This window comes from Pelobates fuscus, chromosome 6 (genome assembly GCF_036172605.1).
Source record: "Pelobates fuscus isolate aPelFus1 chromosome 6, aPelFus1.pri, whole genome shotgun sequence".
In the NCBI taxonomy this organism is placed as follows: Eukaryota; Metazoa; Chordata; class Amphibia; order Anura; family Pelobatidae; genus Pelobates; species Pelobates fuscus.
Window position 1 is genome coordinate 88,433,648 of NC_086322.1, and position 27,868 is coordinate 88,461,515.

General features: G+C 46.6%; 4 protein-coding genes across 4 annotated transcripts; 2 read left to right on the forward strand and 2 right to left on the reverse strand.

The window, feature by feature from the left end:
• On the reverse strand, positions 1-27,762 carry LOC134566074 (uncharacterized). The gene is made up of 4 exons (XM_063425783.1): positions 27,360-27,762; positions 26,674-26,735; positions 7,797-7,807; positions 1-412 (listed from the first exon to the last, which is right to left on the reverse strand). Exons 1-4 carry the CDS (start codon positions 27,760-27,762, stop codon positions 1-3), a joined length of 888 nt encoding a protein of 295 aa, XP_063281853.1.
• LOC134614335 (histone H4) lies at positions 1,137-1,448 on the forward strand. The gene has a single exon (XM_063457987.1). It carries the CDS (start codon positions 1,137-1,139, stop codon positions 1,446-1,448), a length of 312 nt encoding a protein of 103 aa, XP_063314057.1.
• On the reverse strand, positions 2,726-3,133 carry LOC134614336 (histone H2B 1.1). The gene has a single exon (XM_063457988.1). It carries the CDS (start codon positions 3,104-3,106, stop codon positions 2,726-2,728), a length of 381 nt encoding a protein of 126 aa, XP_063314058.1. The 5' UTR covers positions 3,107-3,133.
• Positions 3,407-3,799, forward strand: LOC134614334 (histone H2A type 2-B). Its single transcript, XM_063457986.1, has one exon. The coding sequence runs from the start codon at positions 3,407-3,409 to the stop codon at positions 3,797-3,799; it is 393 nt and encodes a 130-aa protein (XP_063314056.1).
• Positions 27,763-27,868: the final 106 nt, after the last annotated feature.

The window sequence follows — 27,868 nt, forward strand, 5'->3', positions numbered from 1 at the left end:
TTAAGCGCGCTCTCCTCTAATCCTGCGAGCCAGCTGGATGTCTTTGGGCATGATGGTCACTCTCTTGGCGTGGATGGCACACAGGTTGGTATCCTCGAAGAGGCCAACCAGGTAAGCCTCGCTAGCCTCTTGCAAGGCCATGACAGCAGAGCTCTGGAAGCGCAGGTCGGTTTTGAAGTCCTGGGCGATCTCACGGACCAGGCGCTGGAAGGGCAGTTTGCGGATCAGCAGCTCAGTGGATTTCTGATAGCGACGGATTTCCCGAAGAGCTACCGTGCCAGGGCGGTAACGGTGAGGTTTCTTGACACCACCGGTAGCGGGAGCGCTTTTCCTGGCAGCCTTGGTGGCCAGCTGCTTCCTGGGAGCCTTCCCTCCGGTGGATTTACGGGCTGTCTGCTTAGTACGGGCCATTCTGTCAAACTGAGCTTCTCACCTACCACAAGGTTATCAGGAGCTATGGCTAGAAAGCCGCGAGCCCGAGTTCTTTATAGATGAAAGATGGATATGATTGGACACAATGTACCACGCCCCTAACTCTGATAGGAGAGAGACGCTGCCACTTGGAGACAAAAGTGTAGATTGAAATACTGAGCACAACGCATGCTCTTTCAATGTTACACTGCCATCTAGTGGCCATGTATAGGTACTGCGTTAATTGATTAATTACATAATTCGATCCAGAACTAAGAGATACTATGTGTAATACATACAATCAGTGTAAAAATTAAAAGATTATAATTATGTCTTTAGCTAAATAATTTATCGAGACATATTTACTTTTAATCTCTTTACCTGCATTCCGTGCTATTACAGGATTTGTCTATTATGTATGAAGCAAAGGGAAGGAAAATGAAACATTTTATCAGTAAATGCAGTCTGCACTGAATACTTGCCGGAGCTGCAAATTCGAATACGGTAGAAACCTTTCCCGCTGGCGTTTTTTTTTCTCTAGTTCAAAAATGACTATTCAGCAAATCACCGCAAAGCACAACCTCCTGCATCAGCCAATCAACGACAAGAGCCGCCCAGTGACGGTTTGATTTGTCTATCAGTTCCCCACTCGGTCGTCTCAAGAGACATATAAGAGAAGGCAGCCGTGTTGGGAGCATTCATTGTTCCACTTGTCTCAGCTCAGAATGTCTGGTCGCGGTAAAGGAGGGAAAGGGCTCGGTAAAGGTGGTGCCAAGCGGCACAGGAAGGTGCTCCGTGATAACATCCAGGGGATCACTAAACCGGCTATCCGCCGTTTGGCTCGCAGAGGAGGTGTCAAGCGAATCTCCGGCCTCATTTACGAGGAGACTCGAGGAGTGCTGAAAGTCTTCCTGGAGAACGTTATCCGCGATGCCGTCACATACACCGAGCACGCCAAGAGGAAGACGGTCACCGCCATGGACGTGGTGTACGCGCTGAAACGCCAGGGCCGCACTCTCTACGGTTTCGGAGGTTAAACGTTTCGGCTGATGTTCGATAATTCATTCAAACCAAAGGCTCTTTTCAGAGCCGCCCACTCCTTCCCTCATAAGGCTATAATTCCACCAGGATGGCTCGGCTGTCTCAATGCTCCCTACAACATATTGGAGAACGAGAAATTACAGAGTAGCCTTCCGGTAACACAAACTCCAATGTGTTTCCTATCCATATAATGTTGCCTTATGTTTCCCCGAATATCCTGCTTCGTTTTCTGTTTGAATGCAATGCTCTCATAAAACATGAAATAAGGGCATTGGAGGCTGAGAGGGTTAAAGTCTTCCTTGTTAGTAAGACTAGAATCCTCTCTGCACTAAACTGCAGTCAGTATGTGATCTAAAACGGCCGGAGAGAAAAGCTGCTGTGATCGAAGCAGCCATTCCCGCTTTTTATATGGAAAACATGCTGCATACTGACTTTATACACCTCGAAACAGACCTAAAACTAGACATTCTATACTGTGATAATTATAGTTTGAGGAATCATTAGAATTCTCTAAGCATCACAGTCCATACAAATTATATGGCAGTCGTTTCCACCTGAGTATGAAAGGGTTAAACTATATGCATTTTATCATCACAAAATACTGCTTAATGAAACTGCAATCAGTATGTGGCCAGGAAATGGCGGGAGAGGAAAGTGGAAGAACAAAAAGCTGCTGTGACAGAGCCAGCAGGGGGACTATATCGTGCAGGATTTAAACTTCGCCATTTTGTAACCGACTTTCCCGCTTTAAAAACGCCATGCAGAGAACGCTGAATGTATAAATTTGGTAATAAATACATTATAAGAGGGAAACAGACCCACCAAACTCCTAATTTTAATTTATAAAGTATTCATTGAGATTGATATTGCTGGTTTGATCCATGATATGTATTAAACAAAAAGTAACCATTGCAATCTGTATACACGAGATGGCAGCATTGTATAATTTGTGAGAGAGGAGTGTGAATGGAAACACGTTTCATGTGTAAGCTAGATTGATACATTATAATAGTTTCAGGCTGTTGTATCTTTTAGTATACTTTATAACCAGCAGAATAAATGTTACACTATAGGTTCTGCCATTGAGAGTGTTTTACAATTTATTTTAGCTTGAAGAAGATTTCAAAATTGAAATAGTGTAACGCGACAATCGATTACTTTTTACATTTCGCACATAGAGAATACTCTCGTAATATAGTCACAGCTCTCTCGTGGATTGTGTGGGTGGCTCTTAGAAGAGCCTTTGTGTTATTAGAGTTTGGGTGACGGGTCTTTACTTGGCGCTGGTGTACTTGGTCACTGCCTTGGTGCCCTCAGACACGGCGTGTTTGGCCAGCTCTCCGGGCAGTAAGAGCCGTACAGCGGTCTGGATCTCCCGGGAGGTGATGGTGGAGCGCTTGTTATAGTGAGCCAGACGGGAGGCTTCCCCTGCGATGCGCTCGAAGATATCATTGACAAAGGAGTTCATGATCCCCATGGCCTTGGAGGAGATACCGGTGTCGGGGTGGACCTGTTTCAGCACCTTGTACACGTAGATGGCATAGCTCTCCTTCCTGCTCTTTCTGCGCTTCTTCCCATCCTTCTTCTGGGTCTTGGTCACGGCTTTTTTAGAGCCCTTCTTGGGTGCGGGAGCGGACTTGGCTGGTTCAGGCATGATGATCAGAGAAATCTTACGAAATTTCCAACAGAATAAGGAACACGTTCCCCAGCTGCTCTATATATAGAAGCCCTGGCAGTAAAGCCTGACCTGTGTGCATTTTCTATTGGTTCGTTCAGTAAGAGCATTGAGCATGGAACGCGGTAACCTACAGCGATTGGTTACTTTCTGAGTCGGACGCTGATTGGTGGCTTTAAAATGCAACCAATTAGATTAGAGCTCGCGGTATCTGAGATGGTATAAATAGCCGTGCAGGGGGCGCCAAGGTCTAGACGATAATTCGATTTCGTTTTGAAAATGTCAGGAAGAGGCAAACAGGGCGGCAAAGTCAGGGCTAAAGCCAAGACCCGATCATCCAGAGCAGGTCTGCAGTTCCCAGTCGGCCGTGTCCACAGGCTGCTCAGAAAGGGCAATTATGCCGAGCGGGTTGGAGCCGGAGCTCCGGTCTATCTGGCTGCAGTGCTGGAGTATCTGACCGCCGAGATCCTGGAACTGGCTGGGAATGCAGCCCGAGACAACAAGAAGACCCGCATCATCCCCCGCCATCTGCAGCTCGCTGTGCGCAACGACGAGGAGCTCAACAAACTGCTCGGAGGGGTCACCATAGCCCAGGGTGGGGTATTGCCCAATATCCAGGCTGTTTTACTGCCCAAGAAAACCGACAGCCACAAGCCAGCCAAGAGCAAGTAACTCCACTGTCCCTCAGCTCCCAAACTTACACAAAGGCTCTTTTAAGAGCCACCCACAATCCCCAGAAAGAGCTCACACTGATATATGACTGTATGGAGGTGATCACTGTCTTGCTACATTCTTATACGGTTATTCACTACAGTGACACGTCAAAGGGAATTTAGTATTTAAGGGTCTAATACCTCTTTTTTACAGTCTCTGTAATTCGGCTAACGAACTAAGTGATGCTTTTCAAATTTCCATTAAAACACACCTAGCGGACTTTCCCTTTCTAACCATTGCTATTACTACTTGTTATACACTGGGGAGTCTTTAGTGAAACACAAGAAATCGATCAAAAGCGGATTAATAGTTAAGTCACTATTGTGAACAATAGGAAAGTGCTGCATATCATTATAAGGTGGAAGGAAGTAAAGACTCCAATCCATCCCGATTTTCACACATCGGTAGATTCAATTAAACTTGAGATCTTTTGGGGTTTTTTTGCCTCAATTTTATAATTCAGGTTTTAGTGAATGAGCATGCCTCTCTTTCTACTGGTAATGCAAAAGAGGGCGGCAAATTCCAATTTCAAGTGACTTCCAGTTGTTATGGTACTTTTTCAGTAAACCAAAATGTTTAAGTGTCTATCTGTTCCTGTCCAAATTAAAGAGAATTGAATTGCGTATATACGCTGAAGTAATTCAGTCTGACACACGGAGTTCAGGTTAAAATAACTTCGAGGAAATTTATTGGCAAGTGCAGAATCAGCGGGCGCGCAGGCCCTTTTAAGAGACATTTTCGTCATCATTGATTATCAAGATATCAGTGAATAAACATCATTAATTGGATTAATTGTTAAGTGTCTGGGTTAGTGTCCACCTATCAATATAATTAATTGGATCAAAAGCTAAGTGGTTAGTTCCGTGTCCACCCACCAAGAGGTGGTACTTTTTCGGACACGGGTGGGGGACAAGGGGTCTTGAGCGTCATTTTACTCGGTCGGTGATGTCAAATCTCGTGGTTAGGTGCAAGGTCTCTTATGAATAGAACATTTCATTACTACTGTGTTCTCATGGCCTTTAAATTATATTATGTTGCGAGTTAGGGGAAATTCAACAGTTCCTGGGTTAGTCATATCCTTATGGAGAATACAGTCCTTGTCTATTGTATTAGATGTGCTGAGAAATACTGTCATGTAATGTAGTTTTCATATGAAGAAGTCAGGTTATGAGGACAAAATGGAGGATTTGTCACAGTATCAGGTTAATACAGAGTTAGAGCAGCAATTCAATATAAATACAATAAGATTTTTTAATAATTCTACATCAGTCCCCCCTATGAAATGTTAGATTCTAAGAGATAAAAACTTTATTTGTTAATACCAGAAGACGTGTTAGCCCAAAGGCACAGAAACCCCGTGGCCGCTAGCTAGGTGTTAATGCAAAGTGCAAGTCTGTCCCTATTTTCTGACCCTACTAGGCTAGCTCATCTGTCAGTATGGCTCTCGAACACTTCACACCCAAGGGTATCCCATGGCAGCTAACCCACCACTTCTCCACATGGGGCCTTTACCATTCACCGACAGATGCTGTCCCTAATCTAGTCCCTTCCTAGAACTCTCGCACTTTATCATCAAAAGGGATGGATTGCAGCGGCAAACAGGGTGAGTTGAGATCCTGGAAATCTTGGTCATCAACATCAAGTAGTGTGAAAGTGGGTGCCGCTTGGTCAATAGTCTTCGTGAGAGCTTTCCTCAGGCAGGGGAAGACACAACAAAAGAGAAGAGCAAAGATAAAAAGAGAAATTAGTATTGCCATACCAATATGCATTAAAGCCTTTTTCCAACCCGTCATCCAACCAAACCATCTGTCCCAGGGATCTTTTATCCCAGAATTCCTTTTTAATTCTTCTGAGAGGTCATTTAATTTTGCTATGGCTAATGTAACTTTACCATTAGGACCTGTGTTTTCTGGGATGTAGGTACAACATGTCATGGTGTCGGGCAAAATTTTACATACCCCTCCTTTTTCGGCTAGGATCATATCCAGGGCTATTCTATTTTGGAAGGCCATTTGGGATGTTGCCTGCAACTGTTCGGCTAATCCCTGGAGGGCATCTCTGGTGTAATTAACAAAACGCTGTTGATTGTAATAAATGTAGTTTATCCAATTTAAGTTCTTGTTTGCAGTAACTATGGTAAAAATTGATTCAAATCCTGCAGCAACTTCATCTCTTGCTTTAAATTCATTGGGTACCCCCCTAGGCACCCCAATGGCATCAATGTAAATGTGAGGGTCAAAACTTCCTTTTACTGGGGCTTCACGCTTGGCCTTAGTGTGGCTGGACTCATGGGTGTTGGTGTGTGTGTCAGAAATAATGTGTATAGGCATAATGGCCTTGGCCAATGTACACTCCCCCCACCACTCTGTGTCCATTCTGGATCTTAACTGTAAATCCCCACACAACCAGTAAATATCTCCCAGTGACCTAGTGTGCTGCTGCAGCAAACGTACAGGAACAGTTCTATATGTAGTACAATAACCTGCGGGAAAGTTACCCACAAATTTACCAATCCCATCATGCTTGACATAGCAAGTGTAATTACCTTTATATACGGTAACACCATGAGGAGGTCTTACATTTTTGGCTATAAGAGGATACTCCGCTGTCCATGCTTGACATTGAGACCTGTTGAAATTATATTGGTAGGCAAAAAGACTTAAAATGCAATTTTCTTCATTTACTGGCAGAGTTAAAGGTACAGTGCCCAGATGAGGCCGGGCACCACCACACACATAGCATGCGGTTCGGTTATGTTTGTTGGCATTATATTTCATCCATTCTAACCATAGGTTAACATCATTAAAACCTGTTTCAGCGGCCATAGTATCTTCAAAGGTGGGGTTAGCAATGGCCATCATGTCCTTAAAGGACTGGATGTGTGGTTTTAATGAGTTTGTGACCATATGAGTAGCTCCTCGCCACTCAGGGGAATTACACATATCTTTAAGGTAGAAATGCCCTAATTTAGTATAGGAACCCTTTTTCCAGTACATTCCCAATACATACTGGTCTGCATCTGTTGGGCTTGGATGCTCAACATTAAGAATTAATTTCATTGGTGTGCCTCCTCCAGGCTTTCTCAGAGTCATTCTTTGAAGGAGGGACCTACCATGATCATCTACTTTAGATAAGGCACTTTTTGGCTTGTAGCCCCAGGAAGGTCCGGCATTCCATCCCGCCGCCCCCCAATGGCCACAATCATGCCCCCATTGTTTGTCAACTACACAAACATATGGATCTTTTACATGAGGGATATCTCTATAGATATTCTGGATTTGTGTTGTAGTGAATGGGCATTCTACGATGTCACAATAATCAAAGGTATAGGTAGCCACACGGGTACATGATGAATTATACCAGAAGGTGTACCCACTAGCATCTTTAGTGATGGCTACTTGCTGGGCCTTAATTAAACTAATTAAGGAGACAATGTACCAGAGGTACATGGTTGTGCGGTATCTGCTTCCTCTGGGGCAGGAGACTTCTTGCAGTGGGAAGCGTGGATCCAATGTGGCCTGCCGGCCAATTTGACGGAAGTTGCGGTGATCAGGAGAACTTGGAATGGCCCGTCAAATCTTGGTTCCAGGGAGCTTTTCCGCACGAACTTCTTAACCAGAACCCAATCTCCGGGAAGCAGGTTATGGGTACCTGTGTTCAGATCAGGATCTGGAATTGAAGAGAAAACTTGGGCATGTATTTTGTTCAAGGCACTTGCAAGTTCAGTTACATAGTCTACTAAAACATCTGATTGAAGCTGTAACTGCTGTGGATAATAACAACCTAGCCTGGGTGCTGTCCCAAATAGAATTTCATATGGGGATAACGAGTGTTTCCCTCTAGGTGTGTGCCTAACGCTGAACAAAGCTATTGACAGACTTTCTGGCCAGGGCATTTTTGTTTCTTGTGACATTTTTAACATTCTGGCTTTTAGAGTGCCATTCATGCGCTCTACTTTACCACTACTTTGTGGGTGGTAAGGGGTGTGGAAGGCTAGGGTCACTCCCAGAGCAGTCCAAATTTCTTTAGTCACTGTTGCTGTAAAGGCTGGGCCTTGATCACTTTCAATGACTTCTGGAAGTCCAAATCTACATACAATGTCTGTAAGTAGGCGCCTTGCGGTTGTTTTTGCAGTGATATTGGCTACAGGGTAGGCTTCTGGCCAGCCTGAGAACATATCCACCATTACTAGTGCATATTCATGAGACCCACTCTTGGGCATTTGGATATGATCAATTTGAATTCTCTGGAATGGGTACATGGGTTTTGCTAGGTGCTTTGCAGGCACCTTGATTGGTCTTCCTGGATTACATTTTGCACAAATGACACAGGCCCTGCAGAAGCTGTTGATCAGGGTTGTGATTCCAGGTGCTTCATAATATTTTTGAATGAGGGCGGCCATTAGGTCTTTTGACAGATGTGCAGGCCCATGGGCCCATTGGACAACTGCTGGGTATAAGCTTCTTGGAAGGCAAAATTTAGAATTGTTGTAGTAAATTCCGTCCTTTAGGACAGCTCCTTTCTTCTTCCATTTCTGGATTTCTTCAGGGGTAATTGTAGCTTGTTGTTCTCGTAGAATTCTTAGGTCAGTAGGAAGAGTTTGTAAGGTAAAGATAGGAACTTCTTCTTCTTGACCGGACACTTCTTCGTCCACTTCCTGCAAATCTCTGGCTGCTTGCTTAGCAGCCTGATCAGCCAAATGGTTGCCCTTTGCTTCATCTGAATCCAATTTCCCATGTGCCTTTACTTTCAAAACGGCCACTTCTTCAGGGAGTAGGAGGGCATCCATTAGTTCCTTGATTGCAGAGCTGTGTTTGACTGGTGTACCGGCAGTGGTAAGAAATCCTCTTGTCTTCCAAATGAGGCCGAAGTCATGTGCCACACCCAGAGCATATCTTGAATCTGTATAGATGTTGGCACGTTTTCCCTTGGAAATCTTGCATGCTGAAGTCAGGGCTTGCAATTCAGCTTCTTGCGCAGACATTGCTGGCGGTAGAGGTGATGACTTGAGAACTTCCCCTGTTGTGGTTACGGCATATCCTGTATGGTATTTTCCCTCTTCATCAGCATACCTTGAACCGTCCACAAACAGAGTAAAATCCGGATCCGGTAATGGATTCTCATGCACAGTTGGTAAGTGTACTGTTTCCATTTTCATCTGTTCGAAACAGTCATGAGGAGTTTCAGGGTCATAGTCATTTGTTATAACTAGGTCTTTAAATTCTTTTTCTAGGAAGTGGCGTGGCCATGCTTCCAGAAGGTCAGTTGTTGGGTATTTGACAATACCATTTTCCTGTAGCTGTTCTTCATCCATGGTGGCCCATAACTTTGCCATGGGCCCAAGATCATTCCATGACTTTGTCTTCAATTTGGTAACAGGAATATGTGGGATAGCAGTATCCCAATGGCGGTAAAGGTAGTTAAGTTGTTGAGGTAATTGGACCAAGACCATGCTATTGCCTTCAGAGTCACAATAGAAGTCTTGAGCAGTGAGCTTAACATCAGTCCAATGGTAGAGCTCATCTTCATAGCAAGGCTCGGGGGTAATGTCTGGTTTGTACCACATGGTACAGAAGGCGTAATCTGGGCCTTCACAGAGAGGCTTTTCATCTTCATAAAATGTCAAATGTGGATGCATGACTTTCTTGATACATCCACAAAGCAGGTAAATGTAGGTTTCATCTGTGATAAATCCATAATAGATACCCCCCTCAGGGAGTGGAAGAAGAGTGGATGGGTTAAGAACTTGACATCTTTGGATGGAAATGTTGTCAGGTAGAAGAAGATGGCACTGGAGGCGTAGGTGTCTGGCTGGAGACACGTGCTTGAGCTGGACTTGGTTGATGATGGCAGAAATGTCATGAGGGGCCAAAACAACCAGGGGGTGGCCAAGGACCAGGTCTGAGGTTCTTTCTATGAGCTCTCTTGCAGCAAAAACAGCCCTGAGACAGGAAGGGGTCCCTCTGGCCACCATGTCCAGTTGACATGAGAAATATCCAATAGGCCTCTGGCGGCCTCTTAAGTCATTAGTTTGGGTGAGAACTCCTGTTGCGTGGCCTTGTCTTTCAGAGACAAATAATTTGAAAGGTTTGGAGTAATCAGGTAGGCCTAAGGCAGGAGCAGAAGCAATGGCACGCTTAAGAGATTTGAAATTGTCCAGAGCTTCGTTGGTCAGGCCGAATGGATCTGACTTGAGTGCATCGTAGAGAGGTTGCATAAGCAGAGAGGCCTCTGGGATCCATGCTCTGCAGTAGGAAATGAGGCCTAAGAAGGCATGAAGAGATTTTGAAGTCCTTGGGGGTTGAATGTCCAGAATTGTTCTGACTCGGTCCCGAGTGAGATGTCTGGTACCTTGAGATAGGCAATGTCCAAGGAAAATCACAGAAGGTTGACAGAATTGCAGCTTGAGAAGCGAAGCTTTACATCCTTGTTCTGCCAAATAGCAAAGCAGACTAATTGAACATTCTTCAGTAGTGGGTATATCATCTCCACAGAGCAACAAATCATCCACATACTGGAGTAAAACAACTTCTGGGTGTTCAGCTTGCCATGGGTCAAGAATAGTACACATGGCTTTGGCAAATTGACTTGGAGAATTTTGTGCCCCTTGGGGCATGACAGTCCATGTATATTGTTGCATTTCATGGGTGAAAGCGAACAGGTATTGACAGGATGGATCTAGTGGAACACTGAAAAAGGCATTAGCTAGATCAATGACTGTGAAATACTTTGCAGAAGGTGGGACGCCAGAGAGCAGGGTATGGGGGTTTGGTACAAGAGGGGTGTCCAGGACAGTGGCTTCATTGACTGCACGGAGATCCTGAACCATCCTGTACTTTACTGGCTCACCTTTTAGAGTCTTCTTCTTCACAGGAAATAATGGAGTATTACATTCTGATTTACACTCCACTAAAGCACCCTTTTCCAGGAGCGCTTTGATGTGAATAGAAATGGCTGCAGCCTGTGCTGGTTTTAGAGGATATTGTGGTTTCCTTGGTAACTTAGCTTCTGGGATAAGCTTAACCACCACAGGTGGGACATTTAGATGACCTATATCCTCTGGGCCTGAGGACCATAACTTAGCAGGCACCTGAGTTTTTAACTCATCTGGGAAATTGGACCTAGGTTCTGCTGCTTGCTCATTGGATATATCTAATTGCAGCATCAAAGGTATGGAGCACAGGGCTGAAGTGTCAGAAACAGATAGAGGTGTAGACATTTCTACCTGTCCATCTGGAGTGAAGGTTATAGACGCCTGCAGGCGTGAAAGGACATCAGCGCCTAACAGGTTAATTGGGCATGTGGAGGAAACTACAAAACGAGCAAGTAAGCTTGTGCCAACCCGCAGAGGGGTTGTTAGAGGACTGTGTCTTGGTTGGCCATCCACTCCAACACAGGAGACATCAATACTTGACAAGAAAGATGGGTCTGGCAGGTCTTGTTCTCTGAGAACACTTCGGGCTGCGCCTGTGTCAATAAGAAATGTGGTAGGTTGGCCTTCAATGGGTAAAGTTACTGTGGCAAGTGGCCCCCCTCCCTTATCCCCTGTAAACACTGCCATGACAGGGGTTAATGACACAGGTTTGCCAATTTCCTAATCATCATCTGGTTCCTCAACAATTGGAACCGTTTTCATGGTCTTAGGGGCCGGGGCAGGCTTGGGAAACTTTTTGGGCTCCCCTGTAGGAAACTTTTTGGGCTCCCCCGGTTCCCTCTTGGGTTCTGGACAGTCACTTCTGTAGTGTCCCTTAGCCCCACAATTGAAACATGATACGTCCTCTAACTTGACACCCTTGATGCCAGGGGTGATGGGGGTGGCACGGGCCACCATGAGAGGAGCTGAATTGGGTCTTCTGGGGGTTTGGGCAGATTCCAAACCTCTAGCAACTAGGAGTAACGTATCTAGGGGAACAACCTTGTATTCAGGGCGTGCAGCAATGATTCCCTTGCGTATGGAATCTTTAACACCTTGGACAAACGCACCTGATAGCATTTGTGAATGAATTTTGTCAGTGAGATCAAATCCCAAATCTGTAAACATTTGATATAATCTTGCATGAAACCTTTCCACTGATTCTCCTTTGTCTTGCACAACATCAGTAAGGCCAGCAGCTTGATCTGCAAGTTTATCCTTAGCCCAATCTCTCAATTGATTGCAAAAGGTTACTCCGGAGGGATAATCAACATCACTTGTAAGCAGATCTGTACTGAGGTGGCGGGCCATGCTGGGCCAATATGCATCCCCTGCTTTAATAGCACAAATGCTCAGTAGGTCACGCCAGGCGGCGGAATAAGTCTTTTGTATCTGAACTATCCCTCGGTAAAAAGGCATAGGCTGTTTCTCTGGGTCAGGGAGAGATTTCATTAAAGCACTAGCTTGTGTGGGGTTAAAAGCGACATATTTAGGAGGGGCCTGTTCTCCCCGACCCTGATGGCCGAAGGGATCTTCAATAGAACGGTGGGCTCTCGCAGCCTCCATTGAAACCTGGGACAGCCTGTCATCCTCTCCCTCATCTAGCTCTATTATCTGGGACCTTCTGCGTGAGGGGATCACCTGAGGAGACAGGGCCGGGGGATAGGAGGGAGCTCCGGAGGCGGGAGTTGCCATTGGGTCATAATCTTGGGACCGGTAATCACCGGGAAGCACCGGCATCAGGGGTGCTGAATGGCTGGGGGCCGCCATATTGGAGGCGGGGAAGGAAGTTGCATTGGGGTTAAGGGAAGATGTGGCGGCCATGTTGGATGTGGGCACATCCGGGGCAGACTGAACCGGACTGGGCATGACCGGAACCTGGGGAGTGGCTTGGGGAAAGGGGTATGGCCAGTGAGGATAGGGGTATGGGAAGGGGTATGGCCAGGCCATTTGGGTGGGAGTTGGGGCGGAACCTGGAGTGGGCAGTGAGGTTGGGGAGGGATTAGCAGAGGGGGTGGGAAACTGGGCTGTGGTTGGGGCGGGCGAGGGAGAGGGTGGGGAAGAGTCAGTAAAGGTGCCTGAAGGAGGAGGAGCCGGAGTGGGATCAGCAAGATTGACAGCGGCAGGAGAGGAGGGGTTAGTGAACTGGGCAGATGCAGATGGGAGGGTAGGATTATCTACGGAGACAAAGTGTGAGGAAGGAATGGCAGATGAGATGTTAGCATTAGACACAGAAGGTGGCTTGGGGATGGATGAGGATGATGGGAATGTTAGGGAAGGAGAAGGGGAAAAGTAGGATCCATCAGAATTTAGGACCGGGCAAACGGGAGAGGTGACGGGATGGGGATTGGGAGGATTGGGAGTGGGATACATAGTCAGCTGGCAATCTCCCATTGCTGACTGGACCTTTGGGATAGACATCCCCCGGGCGCCATTTTGGGGCGCTGGCTGAGGAAGAGCCCCAGCAACACAATTATTATGGTACACAAACAATTTCACACCCTTGTGAATTATTTCTTCCTCAACCCAACCTTCTTGCTGAATAGCCTTTGCTACTCTGTACCATGCTTCAGCTGTTTTTAATAAATTATAATTTGACGTAACCGGGTTTTGCTCAGGTGTTTATTTGCCCTTTTTGGCCTTTATCTTCCTTAGGTAGAATTCCAACTCTTTGCCCTCGAGGACATATCCATCGGCTCTGCCGCACTGACCAGGTCGGGATGCTATGCAGGCTAGCAGTTTGCCCTGCTGGAACTGTTCCTCTAACAGAGTGCTGATCTTGGCCGTCTTCTTTCTATCCTCATATTTCTTTTGAGTTTTTTTGGATCTTTTTTTGTTCAGGATTTCTTCTTCTTCAGGAGTAAGTTTGGCTCCCTTCTTGCGTCCAAGCGGCAAGGCATAGTGAGCTTCATACCACTGTCTGAAGGGGGTGCTATCCACCAGGAGAATGCAGTTTTTCACGAGTGTCTTAGTACGGACCAGTTCGTTGTTGGAAGCGTTGTACACAACATCAATAATTCTGGTTTTGCGTGTGCAACACTCAGAACCCCAGGAGAAGTTGCCAGCATCCAACCTCAGAGCACGATACTTCTTGTTACCACCGCGAACTCTCACAGTATGGATACGCCGAGCACCGATCTTTGTGTTGGCAGCGGGGCGTGTTCGGGCGCCAAAGTTGTTATGGTACTTTTTCAGTAAACCAAAATGTTTAAGTGTCTATCTGTTCCTGTCCAAATTAAAGAGAATTGAATTGCGTATATACGCTGAAGTAATTCAGTCTGACACACGGAGTTCAGGTTAAAATAACTTCGAGGAAATTTATTGGCAAGTGCAGAATCAGCGGGCGCGCAGGCCCTTTTAAGAGACATTTTCGTCATCATTGATTATCAAGATATCAGTGAATAAACATCATTAATTGGATTAATTGTTAAGTGTCTGGGTTAGTGTCCACCTATCAATATAATTAATTGGATCAAAAGCTAAGTGGTTAGTTCCGTGTCCACCCACCAAGAGGTGGTACTTTTTCGGACACGGGTGGGGGACAAGGGGTCTTGAGCGTCATTTTACTCGGTCGGTGATGTCAAATCTCGTGGTTAGGTGCAAGGTCTCTTATGAATAGAACATTTCATTACTACTGTGTTCTCATGGCCTTTAAATTATATTATGTTGCGAGTTAGGGGAAATTCAACAGTTCCTGGGTTAGTCATATCCTTATGGAGAATACAGTCCTTGTCTATTGTATTAGATGTGCTGAGAAATACTGTCATGTAATGTAGTTTTCATATGAAGAAGTCAGGTTATGAGGACAAAATGGAGGATTTGTCACAGTATCAGGTTAATACAGAGTTAGAGCAGCAATTCAATATAAATACAATAAGATTTTTTAATAATTCTACATCACAATCATGCCACAAAAAAAAAATCTCAACTCCAAAGCCAGTCAGATTTCTCCTAGGTGGGATTTAGTCACACCATATGGCCATGTGGGGGTCCTCTCCTGCTTCAAAATAAGCCAGTATGCCATACGGTGTAACTAAATTCCGTATTGCCAAGATAGGTCTAAGTAAGTAGTATTGTAAGATTTCATGCTGTATTTTGGGATGTGCTCTCCTTCACATGTACAAACCTTTTGGAAATGTATTACTGTTCTGCTTTAATTGTACTACGTTGTTTATTTTGTTTTCCATATTTCTAAACACTAAAAATATAGATGAACCAAAAACCCTCTCCCCTCCCCCTTTAAAAAAAAATAAATAAATATATATTTATTCTTGATGTGGTATCATTCAAGTAAGACACATAAAGTCATAGCTTTCCCATATTTTGTAAATTCTAGTAGGCTTAAATTTGTATACTTTCATATCACTAGAAATGAGGCAAATCTAATCAACATGAGGTTGAGGGTCAATCATCAAAGCCTGGGCCTCCTCCCTATTTTCTTCTCCCTTGCACAGTGGGTCAGCTAACTGCCTCCATCCACACATCAGGACATGCATGCACACATTCACACGGCAAGGGATTTTATATACCACTCGAGATAATATTCTCAAAGCCAAGCGACTTTTTCTAAAAATGGTTTTCACTGAGACCTCATTGTGGGGCTGGACTATTCACGGTCCACAGACCCAACCCATGGGCAGCCTAGATTTCCTTTAAAACAGCCTTCTGTCCTCTAGGTAAGCCCACTGGTGCAAAATGGTAGAGGAGGGGTAGTCTCAATTAGGGTCACTACAGGCCACCTTTCCCACACCTGGCTTACACACAGGTTCCCTCGCCCACAGGCCATCATTCCCAGCTATTTAAATACCCTCCCTCTCACAGGAAAAGTACAACATTAACTTTCACAAGGTAAGTACAAAAGAAAAAATGCATTACTGTAAAACCAAAAATAAAAGCAGGTTGTGTCAAATAGACAGTGTGTCTGGGAAAACAAACAGCCCCAATGCAACCCATATGCCAGGCCGGGTGGTTTATAGAGGGTCTTGGCTCTTCTCCTCACCACCTCGTCTCAGACTGATTACGGCTTTGGGTGGATCTACATTCACCCTCGATAGTCGTAGAGGCGTCAATTGAAGGGTGCAAGTGACTCTCCAGCCGACAGTGTTGACACAGAATCTCCTTGAGGCACCCACCACCAGAGTACCTGCATCTTCGCCACTCCATCAGGACGGAGAATGGCAAATCATCAAATATTTTATTTATTTTTTAAATTCTTTATTTTTGTTGAGGCATGTGATTATGGGGGTACAGAAAAAAGAGAGGGAGACGTTCAAGAGTTGTACAGGATGGGGTCGTCATAACATATTGACAAAGTCTCCTATGATTATCAACCTCATTTTATATATATATAGTAACATGCTGTGGCTAAATACTGTTATCTCTTGCTTTAATACTGTAATCTCTCGCATTGATACTGTTTCCTCTCGCTTTAATATTGTTATCTCTCGCTTTAATACTGTTATCTCTCGCCTTAATACGGTTATCTCTCGCTTTAATACGGTTATCTCTCGCTTTAATACGGTTGTCTTCTCGACTTAATACTGTCAACGTATAGTAGCTTACATGCAAGGCTGTACTCGGTTGGGACAGGTTAATTATTAAACGTTAGGTTACATGCTAGACAGACATATTATATAATAAAGACCACTGACTACCAATTGTATTGTAGTCAAGGATAGCTATAACAAAATGAGGGTATGTTAGGCTAGGTGATATACAGTGCTCTGCATTAATGTTAGGTACACACAAATATATGTATATTAACAGCCGCATAGTTACTCTTTCAGGAGATGGAATAACGCTTGTGAGTACACTTTTGATGGGCAGTCAGTGGTCGCCTGCCAAGGGACCCCCCTAAATATATCTCGAAGCATTTAAATAAAAGGGGATATAAGGACTGCTATGGTAGTTATAGTCCCGATGTGTGTCATGTTCGTATGGTGGCAGTCCCTGTATGGGCGATCCAGACGAGTGTCTGTCTTAGGCGGGAAAAGAGTCCCTGTTGCCGTGCCGATCATCGTGTACAGTATGGTGGCTGTAGGTGGTTAATCCGCGTTCGTTGGCCCGCATGCAGTGTGGAAGGTAAGGTTAAGTTGTTGTCCCTCTGTAGTGAGGCTAGTGGGGTATGAGGATGTGCTCGCCTGTTCCTGCTTGGCGTCCTTCGGCAGTCCGTCCTTGAGAAGTCAGAAGGGAGGGTGCCTCAGTCAGCCCTCGGGCATGGATAGCTGGGCATGCAGTCTCCGCCATTTTAAAGGTGGACTCTGCGCTCTGTGGTCTCTTGTGAAGGTGCCGCTTCTAGCCGGTGCTGCCCGCAAGTTTATTCTGTGCAGGGGGAGCGGTGTGGGTCGCTTCTGAGCCTCACTGCCGGTTTTGGTGCCAGCATCCTTGGTCTCCGCCATCTTGCACGCTGCGCTTTGGTGCTGGATCCAGGCGGCCCTGCTGCTGCTCCCGGGATGGTCGGGGCATGCGGGGGTGGGGACCGGGATCACCCCCCCGGTCCATGGGGGGGGGGAAAGGGGCCACAGCTCCACGGGTCTGGCTCGTGTCTGAGCACCGATGAGCAGGATAGCGGGGCAGCGACCGTCTGCCCCACTCACCGCCGGAGTAGGCCTCGTTGATGCCAGTGAGGATTCATCCCCCAGGGGACTGAAACCGGTCGGGCCAGCCTCACCCTGGGTCCGGTACTCTCCACCCGATGTGTTTCACTGATTTTTGTCAACTTTTTATGCCAAAATAAACTGATTGCTTGTTCTTCCGTTGTAAATTTCGGGAGCTGGTCTGACATGCGACCATCTCGCTCGGCGGCCTGGCCCTGCCCCCATCATCAAATATTTTAATATGAAAGTCCTCCATATCAACAGTGGAGTGGGCATCTGGGCCCACTGTTTCTTGTGCCCCTCAGGACCAGATATTTTTATGTCGATGTTGTGCTTCCAGTGATGGTACTGTGCGGTTAAGCCTCTGGACCTGTTGGGAGATCTTATCGTTTGTGTATGGGTCACAGTCAGTAGTCCCTCTCGTTCCTCCTCTCGGTATTTAACGTCGCTAATGAGTCGATTCAGGCTGCCTATTTCAGTTTGCTTTCTGCTAGGTCTGCTTTCCTAACCGCTTGTAGATCCTACAGGAGCTTTTCAATGTTCCCTTTAGCGGAGGGTGATGTGGCGGTATACCCTCTCGAGAATGGGTTACTACCGCCTGTGGTCGCCCCTTCCTAGTTGTGCCCAGTCCTAGAGTGATTATAGCTGCAAACCAGTGATTATAGTATTTTGCAGGAAGGCAAGCGTGGTATCACCCAAACACTAGTCGAGACTTAGGGAAGGGTAAACAAGAACTGTTTATTGTAGGAAAGATACAAAGTATTTATGCACAGGCATCGCTGTGTCTGGGAGATAATGGTATCTCCCGGACACAGGAAGCCGAACACACAAAAAACCCAAAACTCACCCAATACAGTAACACAACCCCATGCCATACATCACCAAATAGCTCCTGGTCCCAGCTATAATCCCTGCAAATAGCGGGGCGATCGGATGTACAGAGCCAGAGAAATCATCATATAAAGTCTGGGCTTAACACTCTGTACATTCTCACAAATAGTTCCACTTGGTTTAGGCCTGTAGAGTCAAACTACACGCCTAAACCATGCAGCAACCAATCAGCACTCACAGAGGGGAGGAGTTACAAGCTAAGCCCTTGAGGGCTCGCCGACCAATCGTGATAAATGGCGCAAACAAGTTTGAATGGCAGCTCCTTCTCCTATTGGTTGGCATGGATTTCCCAACCCAAGGTAAGCTTACCCCCAAGGGTACAATTCAGCTCCCATGGAGTTATGAAAAAAATATTGTGCAATAGCGGAATTGACTTCCGCATGGCTGATTCAGGGCAGTTGCCCGATGTGCATGACATAATGGAAGTCAAATTGAGACAGAAATGTTCCATCTAGTGATTTGCTGCCGCATTCACGGCTTGCCAACTACTCGCGATGTAGCCCCACTTTCTAGTCGCATGTCTCTGCACCCTCATCAAGTGGCTCTGCTGCTCCTTCACAATGTCACTGTCCCATTGTCCACACTGTCACTGTCCCACACTGTCAGACTACTCCCTCTCCCACAATATAACTGCCCCAAGTTGTCACACTGCCCCCTCCATCACATTGTCACTGTCCCATTGCCCACAGTGTCACTGTCCCACTGCCCCACACTGTTAGACTACTCCCTCCCCCACAATGTCACTTACCCAAGCTGTCACACTGCCGCCTCCAAACACACACTGTCCCCTCCACCACAATGTCACAGGCCCCAAGCTGTCGCACTGCCAACTCCCAACATACACTGTCACGCTGCCCCCTCCACCACAATGTCACTGCCGCAAGCTGTCACACTGCCACTCCCAACACACACTGTCCCCTACACCACAATGTCACTGCCCCACTCCTACAATGTCATTGTCCCACACTGTCACACTGCCTCACACTGTCATTGCCCCACACTATCAGACTACTCCCTCCCCCACAATGGCACTGCCCCAAGTTGTCACACTACCCCCTCACACACACTGTCACACTACACCCTCCACATACTGTCACTGCCTCCCTCGGCCCCACACCCCACTACCTCAACCCTATAACCCCCAGCCCTCCACACAGCACCCCATGGCTACCACAGTAGAGCCACATCGCACCAACCCTCGCTGTTTACCCTTGTAAACAGCCCAGGCATTACAGGAACAACTGCCCCCAGCAAATCCGGATGGAGTGGAACTGACCCCCATCTAACCAGCCCTGAGCCGGAGCCCACTGTGAAGAGGGAAACCGTTACGGGGGTGGTCCAGGCGCAACCCAGGAAATTTGGCCAGTGCTTCATGAGATGGCCCCGGTACAAGCTGTGGAGGACAGCCATGCCGAGCATAGGCAAGTTGTCAAAATAAATGGCAAGGAGACTCAGGGGCTAAGAGACACGAGGGGCACTCTGACCCTAGTACAGGCGCACCAGGTTAGCACCACGGCAAATACCGGCCGGACTGTGGCTGGTAGAGTCGCCGGCGGAGCCATCAATACACAGAGGTCGGCATCATGCAAGACTTACCGGCAGAGGTGTGAATACATACACACACACACACACAGATTTCTGAATGCACACAGGCGTTGCTGAATGCACACAGGCTGATTTATACACGTACACACAGACTGCTGAGTCCATACACACAGACATACAGACATACAGACTGCTGAGTCCATACACACACACACAGACATACAGACTGCTGAGTACAGACACAGACTGCTGAGTCCATATACACACACAGACTGCTGAGTCCATACACAGACACACACACACACAGACTGCTGAGTCCATACACAGACACACACACACACACACATACTGCTGATTCCATACACACACACAGACTGCTGAGTCCATACACACACACACAGACATACAGACTGCTGAGTCCATACACACACACACACAGACATACAGACTGCTGAGTACAGACACAGACTGCTGAGTCCATATACACACACAGACTGCTGAGTCCATACACAGACACACACACACAGACTGCTGAGTCCATACACAGACACACACACACACACACACACACACACACATACTGCTGATTCCATACACACACACAGACTGCTGAGTCCACACACACACACACACATACACAGACTGCTGAGTCCATACACCCACAGACTGCTGAGTCCATACACCCACAGACTGCTGAATCCATACACACGCACAGACTGCTGAGTCCATACACCCACAGACACACAGGCTGCTGAGTCCATACACAGGCAGAGACTGCTGAGTCCATAAACACACACACACACACACACAGATTGTTGAGTCTTTACACACATACAGACTGCTGAGTTCATACACACACACAGACTGCTGAGTCCATACACACACACACAAACACACACACACAGACTGCTGAGTCCTTACACACACACAGACTGCTGAGTAGGACTGCCATCAGAAATTTTAGGGCCCCTGACACAGATCAAGATCTGGGCCCCCGGGGCCAGCACCAAGTCCGCCCACAAGGATGAAGTGTGTGTGTATAGTGGATGTAGAATGTGTGTCATGGATGCAGTGTGTATAGTGGATGTAGAATGTGTGTAGTGGATGCGGTATTTGTGTCATGGATGCAGTGTGTATAGTGGATGCAGTATGTGTGTCATGGATGCAGTGTGTATAGTGGATGCAGATTGTACATTTAGTGTAATGTATGTAATGTTTGTATGCATGCATTAGATGCAGAGTGTGTGTGTAGTGAATGTAGGTGTGTATAGTGAATGCAGAGTGTGTGTTTTTGTAGTGGATGTAGTGTGTATAGTGAATGTAGTGTGTATAGTGAATGTAGTGTGTTTGTAGTGAGTGCAAAGTGTGTTTAGTAAATGTAAAATGCAACTAGTGAGTGCAACGTGTGTATAGTGAATGCAGTGTGTGTGTGTTTGTGTGTAGTGCAAAGTGTGTTTAATGAATGTAGTGTGTGTGTGTGTGTAGTACCGAGCGTGTTTAGTAAATGTAGTGTGTAGTGAGTGAAATGTGTGTGTATAGTGAATGTAGTGTGTGTGTGTGTAGTGCAAAGTGTGCTTAGTGAATGTAGTGCAAAGTGTGTTTAGTGAATGTAGTGTGTGTGTAGGGCAGAGTGTGTTTAGTGAATGTAGTGTGAGTATGTGTAGTGCAGAATGTGTTTAGTGAATGTAGTGTGTGTAGTGCAAAATGTGTATAGTGAATGTAGTGTGTGTGTGTAGAGCAAAATGTGTATAGTGAATGTAGTGTGTGTGTAGTGCACAGTGTGTTTAGTAAATGTAGTGTTTGTAGTGAGTGCAGAGTGTGTTTAGTGAATGTAGTGTATGTGTAGTGCAGAGTATGTTTAGTGAATGTAGTGTGTGTGTGTGTGTGTAGTGCAGAGTGTGTTTAGTGAATGTAGTGTGTGTGTAGTGCAGAGTGTGTTTAGTGAACCTAGTATGTGTGTGTGTGTAGTATTTTTTTTATTTGTGTGTGTATATTTCAATTTTATTCCCCCCTCCCTGGTTCTTACCATGCCAGGGAGGGGGGAGATCGCATTCCCTGTTGGTCCAGTGGCATGGTGGAGGGTGCCAGCCGCGGTACATTGAAGAGGGGGCCCAGCAACACACACTGTCTTCCTTTCCAGCTCCCCTCTGACTAACTCTCGCGAGACAGGCCTGCGTGCTGTGCGCTCTGGCGGCCGCAGGAAAGTTAGACAGAGAGCAGCTGGAAAGGAGGACAGAGTGTGCTGCTTTGCCCCCCTCTGCAATGTACAGGTAGCAGGGCGCCCTCTGTGCACGTATATATAGCGAAAATCGCTAGATATATATATGTGCACATAATGAATGTGGGGCTCGGGCCCCCCAGGACCGCCGGGCCCATGACAACCGTTATGGTTGTCATGCCCTGATGGCGGCCCTGCTGCTGAGTCCAAACACACACACACACACACAGACTGCTGAGTCCAAACACACACACAGACTGCTGAGTCCATACACACATACACACACACACAGACTGATGAGTCCATACACATTCTGCTGAGTCCATACACACACACACACACACACACACAGACGGCTGAGTCCATACACACACACACACACACAGACTGCTGAGTCCATACACACACACACACACACAGACTGCTGAGTCTATACACACACACACACACGCACACACACAGACTGCTGAGTCCATATACACATACACACACACACAGACTGATGAGTCCATACACAGACTGCTGAGTCCATACACACATACACACACACACACAGACTGATGAGTCCATACACAGACTGCTGAGTCCATACACACACACACACACACACACACAGACTGCTGAGTCCATACACACACACACACAGACTGCTGAGTCCATACACACACACACAGACTGCTGAGTCTATACACACACACACAGACTGCTGAGTCCATACACACACACACAGACTGCTGAGTCCATACACACACACACACGCACACACACAGACTGCTGAGTCCATATACACACGCACACACACAGACTGCTGAGTCCATACACACACACACACAGACTGCTGAGCCCACACACACACACACACACACACAGACTGCTGAGTCCATACACACACACACAAGCTTCCTCACTAGCAGAGACACACACACACCTGAGCACATCAAGCCTACCTTTTGCTGGGGGTCAGACACTCAGACATCTTCTGGCCTTTGCAGAGCAGCAGCATGGGCTGCTGCTTAACGGCAGGGGCGGGGCTTATTTTCGGGAGGTGGGGCTTCATTTGGGGCGCGGCCTGTGCCGGGGAGCCTGTCAGTGCTCCCTCCGGCCACAGACAGCCCCCAGCACCGCTCCAGCTCCTCTCTCCTGCATACCCTCGGGCTGTCACACACTGTTACAGCCCGAGGGAATCGAATTTAAACACATGGACAGCAGGTTGCTGGCATTTGAGGGGGCCCAAGGGGGGGCACAGCATGATGTAGGGGGGGGGCATGCCCACCCCCAGCGACACCACTGTAGCCTGTTGCGGCTAAGGCTTTCTTCAGCGCGGCGAGTGACACACCTCCGAAACTCAAGAAGTATGAACGCAGTCACTGAGTGCTATATCCACATGATCCCACTTGCTTGCCCGCATGGCTTTCACGTTCCCCTGTGGGGGATCGCCCTACCTGCTCCTAAAGGAGCCATAATCACTAGCCAGGGAAGCTGGCCAGGCATGAGGCTCCTGGATCCTCCCTGGACAGTGATTATGGCTCCTTCAGGAGCAGGTAGGGCGTTCCCCTGCAGGGGAACCTGAAAACTATGCAGGCATTCAAGTGGTCACATGTGGGTATGGCGCCCTTTCTACCCATTTGCCGGCGAAACACCTCCCCTCCCTGAGTGCCAATTGGTGCAAATTGGTTCATGGCCTTTCTCCTGATTGGCCATCACGTGGTTGAGATGCAAAGTTTGAATCCACCGGACAAAATCAAGTGATTCTGTGGAGCTATTTTCGGGTATGTACAGAGTCTCAAGCCCAGACTTTGTACGATGATTTCTCGGGCTCTGCACATCCGATAGCTCCGCTATTTGCAGGGATCATAGCTGAGACCAGGCGCTATTGTATGGCATGTAGGGTTGTGTTACTGTACAGTGTGTATTTTTGTGGTTTTGGTGTGTTCGGCTTCCTGTGTCTTGAGATACCATTATCTCCGAGAGACAGCGACGCTTGGGCGGGCTTATGTTTTCATGTTGCTAGGGGTCTGTGCATAAAGACTGTGTATCTTGCCTGAAATAAACAGGGGTTTTTTCGCCCTTCACTAGGTCTCGAATAGTGTTTGGGTGATACCACGATTGCCCTTCTGCAAGCGGCTATAATCACTGGCTAGCAGCTCTAATCCCTCTAGGGCTGGGCACAACATGGAAGGAGCGACCACAGGCAGTAGTAACCCATCCTCGAGAGTATACCGCTACACCACTCTCAACAACATTCAGACGTCTATGAGGCAGGTGTTTGTTAATACCCCAAAAGAGGCGTTTTTTGACGGGGTTTGTCAGCAACGGGGCCGTGCCACCGGCTGCTTTTGGTCTTCAAGCTCCTGAAATATTGTGCAATCACCTTCGTTATTATTATTGTTAAGGGTTCCTAGGCTATTGTCGCCGTTCTGTACAATGGCATGGGCAGTTCCCTCTTTCTACTGCCAATACCTCTCCCTATACAACCAAACATTCTGCAAGCACTCCCTGCTGCTCTATAGCATTGTCTTCCTACCTTTGAGTCATCAGAAATAATCTTATGTCCAAGATGCATTATCTTGCCCTTATCCACATTCAATGTCAGTTGCCACAACTTTGACCATTTTTCTAGTTTACCTATACCATTTGCCATTTTGCTTATCCCTCCTGGAACATTAACCCTGTTACATATCTTAGTAGTGTCAGCAAAAAGATATATCTTCTGCAATACCACTAATAAAAATATTAAAGAGAATGGGTCCAGGTACAGATCCCTGAGGTACCCAACTGGTGACAAGCCCATGCTCGAATATACTCCATTAACTACAACCCTCTGTTGCCTGTCACTCAGCCACTGCCTTGCCCATTCAACAATATTGGAATCCAAACTTCAAGATTTCAGTTTATGGACAAGCCTTCTATGTGCAACAGTGTCAAAATCCTTACTGAAATCTAGGTAAGCAATGTCTACTGCACCACCCTGATCTATTAATTTAGTAACCCAATACACGTTCTATTTCCTAGTTCCCTCTGTACGGCCTGACCACCTGGTTTCTGACGTGCTTACTCCACACTCCAGGTACGGTCTGCCTTACGTTGCTGCCTCATACCTCCCCTACGTTTTTGTTACATGTTTTCCCCAGGTACGTCCTGTCTCGCACTTCGCCCCCCACCTAGTCTAGATGTGGCTGGCTGTCAGAGTCTTAGGTGTCCAATAGAGGTTATCTCCCCCTGGCTTTCTTAGCCTTAGGTTAGTGGTCCCGCGACGCCAACACCCATCCTCATACTCGGAGGTACTACGCCCCTCGGGCCAAATCATAGTTAGTTGCCTCGCATGTGGCATAGAGAGGGCCTACCCTGTCACTCCCATTCTGTCTTATGCTTTACTGGTCACCGAGAGGCTGACACCCCGCCACAACGTTCAGTGGCCACGAAATCCCCTCGCGTCAACGCATAGATAGAGTCTCTCAAGCCGCTTGGCATCTAGCAGGGCCTCACCTGTCACCAACTTAGTTTTAATTGTTTCGCCGCCTTGCGGCACTAGCAAGCTGGCCAGCTCACACTGGTCCTACACTTACTCTGGTCCTTTTTCTTGCTCTGATTTCTCGCTTCTTTCTTTTAGCATGGATCAAGTACCGGAAGGTGGCGAACACTTGTTACTGCCCGACACTCCGGCCAGGTCTGGTACTCCATCTCGCAGGGGAGATTCTGCCACGCCTGCCTCCTTCGGTTCCTGGTTGATTCTTCACCTCATGACAGATTTTCGGAAATGTCAGCTCCCGTTCCCTGCATACACTAGGAAGACCGAACTGTTCTCCATTTTAGATGCTGGACCTTTCTGATGTTTTCACTCCGACCATGTAAGTAAACTCCCATTTACCTGGCTTTCTACGGTCTTCTTAGACCCCGTGAACTTACCACTACTACCATAACCAACCTACAATAATGCCTCAGGAGGTCTCACCTAGTTAATTTGGGAGACTATTATGTACTTACACTTCCTCACACTCGAACTACACATACTCTGTTCATACCACAACCACTACAGAACCTAGACATATTTTTCATACTATGTCCATGTAAGTCATGCTCTTCCTGTTGTTGATTGTAATAAATTCTAGTCTGTATCTTTTTGGCCCTCTTTATTTACAGGCCTACTGCTACGTCGGTTCCGGCACACCTCAACCAACTTTTCCTCTTCTTACACATTGCTCTCCTTACACTCTTGCCTCTGCCTTTTTATGCCCCTACCACAAATGTGAAGGCTTGGCCTGCAGTTGTGGGATGGGCATGGTCCCCTATTTAAGCTCACTACTCACCTCCACCTGTCCCGTTCGTTTCTTAGTGTTGCTTGACCCCACCCTCCTCTCCCTTTTATACTTTTCTCTATTCATTACTTGGTAGGCCCTCTTTATTTACAGGTCTACTGCTACGTTCCCCGCACACCTCAACCGACTTTTCCTCTTCTTACACATTGCTACACAGTCATACTCTCCTTACACTCTTGCCTGGGCCTTTTTATGCCCCTACCACAAGTATAAAACGAACAAGGGAACGTTGGAAAGTATAATACTGAAACTTAAATAAAATAAATAAAAAAATTTAAAAAAATATATACAAAATTAGGTTTCTAATAAACATGTTTTCCTGGTAGGATAATCAAAATCAAATACACATTCACCTTATCAGTGGCTGGAATGGCACACAGTAACATAGTATCAAATTGTAACAAGTATGCCATACCTTCAAAAACAAAAGAAACAAAGGATCTATTAAAGCATATGCCGACAAATCTTTTAAAGATTTTCCCGTGTGGTTTTCAAAATGAACGTAGGAAGTTGGAAAGCAGAATACTGAAATTGACATTGAAAATAAAAAAATAAAAAGCGATTTAGGTTCTTATAAACTTGGTAAGATTCTTCGTTTTTTCCTGCTTTCATTATTTATACATTTTCTGATGCACATTTAAACAGCTACGAATCTCTCAAAAATGTTAGGATTCTGACTGAAACTGGGAATTGGGGTGGGTGGAGAGAGAGAAAATGATTATCTAGCTCCAAGGAGAAAAAAAAAAAGCAATATACATATATAAATCATAGAAAATGGGATGAATGGTTCTGTTTTTAGGTATAATTATTTCCAAGTGCTTGTATTATTGTTAATGTACTTTATTATGCCTCACAGCAGGACCTGTTTGCTAGTAAAGTGCAGGAGATTAGCCAATAGAAATAAAGAACATAGTCCTGGATAATAAAGGGTGCGGGAGGAAGGGATTGACAAGCTCGTTTGGTTGAAGACATAGTGGCTCTGAAAAGAGCCTTTGGTTGGAGAAATGAAGAGATTGGTCAGGAGAATGGCATTAAGCGCGCTCTCCTCTAATCCTGCGAGCCAGCTGGATGTCTTTGGGCATGATGGTCACTCTCTTGGCGTGGATGGCACACAGGTTGGTATCCTCGAAGAGGCCAACCAGGTAAGCCTCGCTAGCCTCTTGCAAGGCCATGACAGCAGAGCTCTGGAAGCGCAGGTCGGTTTTGAAGTCCTGGGCGATCTCACGGACCAGGCGCTGGAAGGGCAGTTTGCGGATCAGCAGCTCAGTGGATTTCTGATAGCGACGGATTTCCCGAAGAGCTACCGTGCCAGGGCGGTAACGGTGAGGTTTCTTGACACCACCGGTAGCGGGAGCGCTTTTCCTGGCAGCCTTGGTGGCCAGCTGCTTCCTGGGAGCCTTCCCTCCGGTGGATTTACGGGCTGTCTGCTTAGTACGGGCCATTCTGTCAAACTGAGCGTCTCACCTACCACAAGGTTATCAGGAGCTATGGCTAGAAAGCCGCGAGCCCGAGTTCTTTATAGATGAAAGATGGATATGATTGGACACA